Source organism: Scylla paramamosain, chromosome 31 (genome assembly GCF_035594125.1).
Source record: "Scylla paramamosain isolate STU-SP2022 chromosome 31, ASM3559412v1, whole genome shotgun sequence".
Lineage (NCBI taxonomy): Eukaryota > Metazoa > Arthropoda > Malacostraca > Decapoda > Portunidae > Scylla > Scylla paramamosain.
This window is the reverse complement of record NC_087181.1, coordinates 3074856-3082276: the sequence shown is the minus strand read 5'-3', so window position 1 is coordinate 3082276 and position 7421 is coordinate 3074856. Positions and strand designations below refer to the sequence as shown.

Sequence of the window (7421 nt, the reverse complement as noted above, 5' to 3'; positions counted from 1 at the left end):
CACATTCTTTATTCATCTTTTTATAACAACTCCCTCGTGTGGAATCACCTTTAAACTCTTCTCACTATTATGCAAAAATTTCCCTCGTCGTTTCTCACTCCATCATCTACACCACTTTTTCCATCAACACGCGTACTTTCTCAACATTTCTGCGACTCCTCCCTCCTCTGCCATCATCTTTAAGTCCTCCTCACCTCTCCAATATGTAAAAATTTCCACATCTCTCTTAGTCATCGTCATCCACAGCGCCATTTCTCAAGTCTACTTCGCTGGAGGTTTTTTATCATGTCGCGTCGTGCCTTCCCATCCACTCCGTACCCTCGTCTCCTCAGCTCCTCTGCTCCTCGTTCCTCAAGTGTTGGATCAGCTGACCAAGACGCGAGTATCGACCAGCGAGGGAGGTGGTCTTCGAGAGGCCGCCACGAGGACATAATAGTGAGGCCTTTGACAACCGTTGCACCAGAGGATCTCCGGCTCGCTATTTGCATGGATGTCTGTCGCAGGTTGTGTGAGGGTGTGTTTGGGGCTTAACTGCGCCTGTAGGAGAGTAACTTGTGCTTGGGGGCAGAGGGGGAGGGTTGCAGTGAGGGAGAAACGTGCCTGGAGGAAGGATGGGAAGATGCACTGAGGAAGGAGAGAGAGGTGTGGATAGAGGAGACTAAACAGAGACGAAGAGAAGATAGACATGATTTGGAAAGGGAGAAGGAAGATAAGGAGGGGCAAATGCACATGGGAAAGGGAGAGAAGTCGATAGGGAAGAGGAATGCTGGGCTAAGAAAGGGAGAGGAAGAGTCATGCTTGGAAGAGCGTGGAAATGGAGAGCAGCAATAAGGAAGGGAGAAGAAAGAGCAGGAGGAGGATGCGTCAGTTATGTTTGGAAGTAGAATTGCGCTGAGGAAGGAATGGGAAGGAAGAGGAGGAGAAAGCATGAACTATTATGCTTAGAAAAGGAAAGGAAGGGAGAAAATATGCTAGATTATGGCCTGAAAACAGAGAGAAAGGGAGAAATATGCTGGATTATGCGTGGTAAATAGAATTGCACAAAGTAAAAGGGAGAGAAGGGGAAAAAGGCTGGGTTATGCTCAGAAACGAGAAAGAAATGCACATAGAAATAAAAAGGAAGAAAGAAGTTAAATTGTGTGTGATAAAAGACCTTCACAAAAAAGAAAAGGACATAAAAGAAAAAAAATGCTAGGTTATGGTTGGAAACAGGAAAATAAATTAAAAACACAGGGAAAAAAAGAAAAAAGAAAGAAGATGGGAGAAAGAGGATGGATTATGCTTAAAAAAATGGAGGTGTACAAAGGAAAGGGAGAGAAACGGAGAGAATATGCTAGGTTGTGCTTAGAAAATAGAAAACAAAAAACAGCACTAGTAAAAAGAAAAGAGATAGAGGTTAAATTATGCTTGGTACAAAAAGAGTTGAATAAAAAAGATGAAAGGGAGAGAAGTGGAAGAAAAAAATGCTAGGTTATGCTTACAAATTAAAAAATAAATAAATAAATAAAATAAAAACAGAGAAAGGATGAAAAAGAGTCTTGATTACGCTTGAAAAGTAAGAAAAGGGTTAAATTACGCTGTGTGAATGAAGAACTACGCAAATAAAGGGGAGGTTGTTGTAGCCAGGTAGCGCAGTACATACAAGGTGTACCCAGGGAGCGCAGTATATACAAGGTGTTAAGACGGCGAGGGTAGAGTGAAGGCCACATTACACTCTTCTGGTAACAGTGTTAGTACCACCCTGTTTAGTATTCACTCTAACGCGCCGCGGGTACTTGACATCACCACCAGCACGGCGCCCCTTCATCTTCATATATTTTTCTATCTTTCTTTCCTCCCTCCTTCTCCTTCTCTCCCTCCTCCTCCTCGTCAGTGTGCTCAGAATCTTCACGCCGCTGTGTTGTTTCCCTCACCCGCTGAATATTCTTCCCGCCCTGTTGTGGTGAGTGGCGCCCATTTCTCCCTCCCCCTCCATCCCGCTCCTGCCTCCGTCACCTGCCCCAGACACCGCCATCCGTCCACGCAGGCTGGAGCACCTCGCCTCACTCGCCACAACGGCAGATTTATGAAAATGCTGGGCAGTAACTGGCTGTATTTTACCGCGGGAGATCAGTGGCGGCATCAGCTTCGTCTTCAGGCGTCGCGGGGATCACCATCTAGTTTATTACGCAGCCGCTGGACAAGTCACACTCAAAGATCTGCCGTCCCTTCATGTAAATTCCGGGAGGGTCTGTGGGGGCTAAGAGAAGGAGCTGTTGTGTGAGTGTACAAGGAGCTGCTGCGTGGGTACACTTGGAAGTGCAGTCAGTAGCGATACAATCATGCTAATTTTCAGTTATTTACTTATTTTTATTTTACTTTTGTGAGTATATTTTACGATTTTCACTCAGGATGAAGTCTCTCGATATGCCAATAATCTATCAGTTGTCAAGTTTTGCAGAGACCACAAATAAAAGCACTTAAGATAGAGACGAGGGGCAAAATGCAATGGAGACGAGTGCAAGACGTTACTAGCCTTGTGATGATGGTTTTATATTTTTTTCCTTCTTTTTACTTCAAAATTTTGTAAGAAGTCTTTTGGCAGATCAGAGAGAGAGAGAGAGAGAGAGAGAGAGAGAGAGAGAGAGAGAGAGAGAGAGAGAGAGAGAGAGAGAGAGAGAGAGAGAGAGAGAGAGAGAGAGAGAGAGAGAGAGAGAGAGCAGAATATAGTAAAAATCAACTCAGAGATTACACTGTAAACACTTTTCTTTCCTACTTTTCTACTTCAAGGAGTTAGGGAAGCTGTCAGCGAATGAAAGAACTTAATACTGAAGAAGGCACAACAGAAGTGTCGAGTGCACACAAGGTCACTCGACTTAAGACTACAAGAATGGAAGTTCTCCTTTTCCTACCTTCTTACTTAAAATGTTTTATAAAGAGAGCGAGTCAGTGATCTTAAAACTGGAAAGAAAATATATAAAACATTTCATGGTTTCATAAGGAGACGAATCAAAGAAACTAAAATTAAGAGAGACACACACACACACACACACACACACACACACACACACACACACACACACACACACACACACACACATGGCCACGACCCTACGCCTCAGTTTCTCCCTCTCTCCCCGCTACAAGATTGCCTCTCCGGGGAATACTTTTACCCTTGGCAGCCACGCGAGGAAACGAACACGGGTCTCCAACTTTGCAAACAAGGTAATACTCTTGGCTCGTGAGTGATCGCCGCGTCCAGTGTGACCAGATTATTGGCCGCTTTGGTCTGACTCAACCCCCGCTAGCTGGCCATTCTTGAGAGAGAGAGAGAGAGAGAGAGAGAGAGAGAGAGAGAGAGAGAGAGAGAGAGAGAGAGAGAGAGAGAGAGAGAGAGAGAGAGAGAGAGAGAGAGAGAGAGAGAGAGAGAGAGAGAGAGAGAGAGAGAGAGAGAGAGAGAGAGAGAGAGAGAGAGAGAGAGAGAGAGAGAGAGAATCATATATGTGAGAAAGAAATCATAAACTTGAGAAAATTATAACAGAAAAAAGGACAGACCACACCATAATCCAACACACACACACACACACACACACACACACACACACACACACACACACACACACACACACACACGAGGCCCTGGAGAGTATCACAAGAGCAGGGTTGAGGCGGTGGGGACTTGGTACAATGACAAACAGTAACAAGCAGAGGCAAGGAAGGCTGGGCGAGACTTGGGGAGGCTGGGAGAGGCTGGGGCAGGCTGGGCGAGGTTGGGAAAGGCTAGGTGAGACTGGACGAGGCTGGAGGAGGCTGGGAGAAGCTGGGAGAGGCTTGGAGAGGCTGGGTGAGGCTGGGAGAGGCTGGGGGAGGCTGGGGGAGGCTGGGAGATACACGGCCAGGCTGGGAGAGGCTGGGCAAGACTGGGGGAGGCTGGGAGAGGCTGAGAGAGGCTGGGGAGGCTGAAAGAGGCTGGGAAAGGCTGGGCAAGACTGAGGGAGGTTGGGAGAGGCTGGGCAAGACTGGGGGAGGCTGGGAGAGGCTGGACAAAGCTGGGAGAGGCTGGGAGACTCTGGGAGAGGTTGGACGAGGCTGGGAGGGGCCGGCAAGTCTGTGGCAGCAGCGATGGACGTGAGGATAAACTTGACGCAACTCCCTCACAAGACCAGGGGAAGTTTTCATAGTCAGGCAAAGTAGGGAAGGGGGAGGAGGAGACGAAAGAGGAAGAGGAAACCGAGGAGGAGGAGGAGGAGGAGGAGGAAGATGTGAAAGGAAGAGGCAGGAAGGGAAGGAAGGGTATAGTGAAGTTTTCCTTTGTTCTATCTTGGGTAAACTATAAACGGCAAAAATGTCCACTTTTCATTATGCTAGGAGGCACCACGCGCCGCCCTTAACACAGGGGAACTTTAAAGTAAGTCTATTAAGATGAGGCTTAGAAAACATGCTAGAGGAGTGAGGAAGTGAGGGACGCGAGGGGAGAGGAGAGGAAAGGAACACAACAGCAAAGGAGATGATACAAGCGAAAATGAAAATGGGTGGAAGGAAAGAAACAAGAAAAAAAAAGGAAAAAGGATGAAGGACGAAATTTGAAAAAAAAGAAAAAAGAAAAGGAACACAGCGGCAAAGGAAAGGACAGAAGCAAAAAAAAAAAAAAAACAAGGAAAGGAAGGAGAGTGTGGTGAAGAATAGCAAAAATAAAAATAAAAACATTAAAAGCGATGGTGAAAGAAAAAAAGAGAAAGACGAGTTAATTTTAAGATAAAATGAAAGACAAAGTGTGTAATTTAAAAAAATAAATAAATAAAATTGTATGGCAAGACGTGAGGAAGAAACGAGGGAGAAAACTGATAAATAGAAGGAAAGTGAAGGAAGGGAAGAGAAAGAGAGTGATAGTAAAGGAGGAAAACACGGTGAAGAATAAGATGCACCGAAAGAAGAAAATTGATGAAAGAATGGAACAGAAAAACAAAACTGAATAAAAAGCAAAGGAAAGGAGGAAAAGGAAAACCTAACTGGTAACCTAAAGAGAAAATCAGATTGTGGGTGGTATTGTGTAAAAAAAAAAAGAAAACAACAACAACAACAACAACAACAACAACAACAACAACAACAACAACAACAACAACAACAACAACAACAACAACGATAATGGATTTCATGGATATTTCTTCTTGACTGAAAAACAATAAACAAAAATTGAAAAAAAAAAAAATAAAAGTGGTTTAGCAGAAGGAAAGATAAGACCACGAAAACAACAACAACAACAACAACAACAACAACAACAACAACAACAACAACAAAATAAAAATGTTAAGATTCTTCATGGATTTCTCTTCTTGACTGAAAAATAATAAATCGGAAAAAAAAAGTGAAGCTTAGAAGAAGAAAGGAGAAGGTAATAAATAGGAGGTGATGCATGAACGAAAAATAAGTAAAAAAAAAAAGAGAAGTAAAGATTTTCTCGACTAAAAATGCGTAGAAATTCAAGCAACACATTGAAAAAAAAATAAAACAAAATAAAACAAAATAAAACAAGGCAACGAACGAAATAAAAAGACAACAAAACAAGATCAACTGATAAACAAGCAAAAATATTAAAAAAACAACAAAACAAGGACGACTGATAAACGAACGAAAAAAAAACAAAACAAGGACAACTGGGAAACGAACGAAAATAGCTAAATAAAATAGAGAAAAATAGTGAAGAAAGATTCCCTTCACAAGTCCGAGTAATGAGATGCAGGAGTTGAGCTAATGTAATAAAAAAGTGAAGGTTGGGAGAGGAATGGAGCGTGAGGCGATGATGCTGAGGAAATATGGTCCCACGGGCGTACACAGAGTGAGATGAGGCCACGGGGAGGCTGAGGGATCCATATAATGCATATCAATGACGCTACACTTACAGGAAGGTCAGGAGGAGGAGGAGGAGGAGGAGGAGGAGGAGGAGGAGGAGGAGGAGGAGGAGGAGGAGGAGGAAGGAGGAGCGCTTAAACTGAAGAAGGAAAAGCTGAAAAAAAATTCTAACAAAAAAAAACGAAAATGAAAAAAAATAAACACTAAAACAAGTAGTCATTGTCACCTGAGAAAAAAAAAGCAGAAAAGTCGTTCTCCCCCAAAAAAAAGAAAACAAAACAAAGGAAAAACAAGAAACACAAAGCGCACAAAAAAAAAAAAAATAACGAAGGGCAGAGATACAGATAATTAAAGACCAGAGGAAGGAATGCATATACAGATTACAAAACGCACTCAGGTTTATCCCCTCCAAAAAAAAAAAAAAAAAGGAATATTGGAGCACTCTGGACTCACACGATCACTATAATTATTGCACATCCCAGTGAAAAAGATGACATAACCAAAGACTGGCACACTAAAACACTTGAAACTCTCGTGGTAACTATTTTCAAAGACCATAATAAGTTATCAATTAGGTACTCAGTATATTTACCACCGACGAAGAGGAATCCTTATTAAACTATTCCTGGGTTCACGAAAACACTTGAGAAAACCGTGGTGCCTTTCCACACCGCCCGTTACAGTGAAGTGAAGAAAAGACGCCGGAACCTTTCAGAACAGAGCCCCAAACACACAAGTACGAACGATATAATGTATTAGTAAACAAAGTGAAAAGCTGAGCCAATGTACTTCAGGGAGCAGTGGAGGGAAGGATGAAAGAGCCTAGAGAGAGACTAGAGAGAGACTAGAGAGAGAGAGAGAGAGAGAGAGAGAGAGAGAGAGAGAGAGAGAGAGAGAGAGAGAGAGAGAGAGAGAGAGAGAGAGAGAGAGAGAGAGAGAGAGGTGCGTGTGGTGAATCATGCATTTGAGGTGAATGTTGAGAGGTAAGAATGAGTGTGTGAGAGGGCGTGACTTGAGAAGTGAAGGGAAAGAAAAAAAAATACAGGCAGGAACAGTGCGTGAAGAGTGATGAGGTGGTGGTGGTGGTGATGATGATGATGGTGGTGGTGGTGGTGGTGGCAACGAAGTGAGTGAGTGAGTGAGTGAGTGAGTGAGTTAGATGTTGATTGAGTGGACAGGTCAGGAAATGGAGAAGAGAAAGAGTGGTCCCACCGGCAGACTGAGCAATGAGTGAGCGAGTGAGTGAGTGAGTGAGGAACAGAGAGAGAGCAAGGGTATCCAGGGACCTTGATAGGGTACAAAGAAAGATGAAGAGGAGGAAGAGGAAGACAAGGAGGAAATGCGAGTACAGAGGAAAAGGAGAGAGAGAGAGAGAGAGAGAGAGAGAGAGAGAGAGAGAGAGAGAGAGAGAGAGAGAGAGAGAGAGAGAGAGAGAGAGAGAGAGAGAGAGAGAGAGAGAGAGAGAGAGAGAGGGTGGGTGGGGGGAAGGCAATGGTGATGCAAAGGAAAAGCAGGAAGGGAAGAAGGAATGGGAAGGAAGGGAGAGGAAGGACTGGAGAGAAGGGAGGAGGAGGAGGAGGAGGAGGAGGAGG

The 7421-nt window shown here is 43.9% G+C and overlaps 1 protein-coding gene across 1 annotated transcript; it reads right to left on the bottom strand.

The window, feature by feature from the left end:
• Positions 1-363: 363 nt before the first annotated feature.
• On the bottom strand, positions 364-6387 carry LOC135116271 (proline-rich protein 36-like). Its single transcript, XM_064033635.1, has 4 exons — positions 6283-6387; positions 3676-4048; positions 2169-2230; positions 364-624 (listed from the first exon to the last, which is right to left on the bottom strand). Exons 1-4 carry the CDS (start codon positions 6385-6387, stop codon positions 364-366), a joined length of 801 nt encoding a protein of 266 aa, XP_063889705.1.
• Positions 6388-7421: the final 1034 nt, after the last annotated feature.

Bases quoted from the DNA above. Each gene is read 5' to 3' on its own strand.
- LOC135116271 (XM_064033635.1), bottom strand. From the start codon at position 6,387: ATGGTCTTTGAAAATAGTTACCACGAGAGTTTCAAGTGTTTTAGTGTG. The intron at 4,049-6,282 runs GTGAGTCCAGAG...AACCTCTCCCAG, and splicing joins GCAATAATTATAGTGATCGT to AGTCTCCCAGCCTCTCCCAG. The intron at 2,231-3,675 runs GTTTGTCATTGT...TAGCCCCCACAG, and splicing joins CCTTGCCTCTGCTTGTTACT to ACCCTCCCGGAATTTACATG.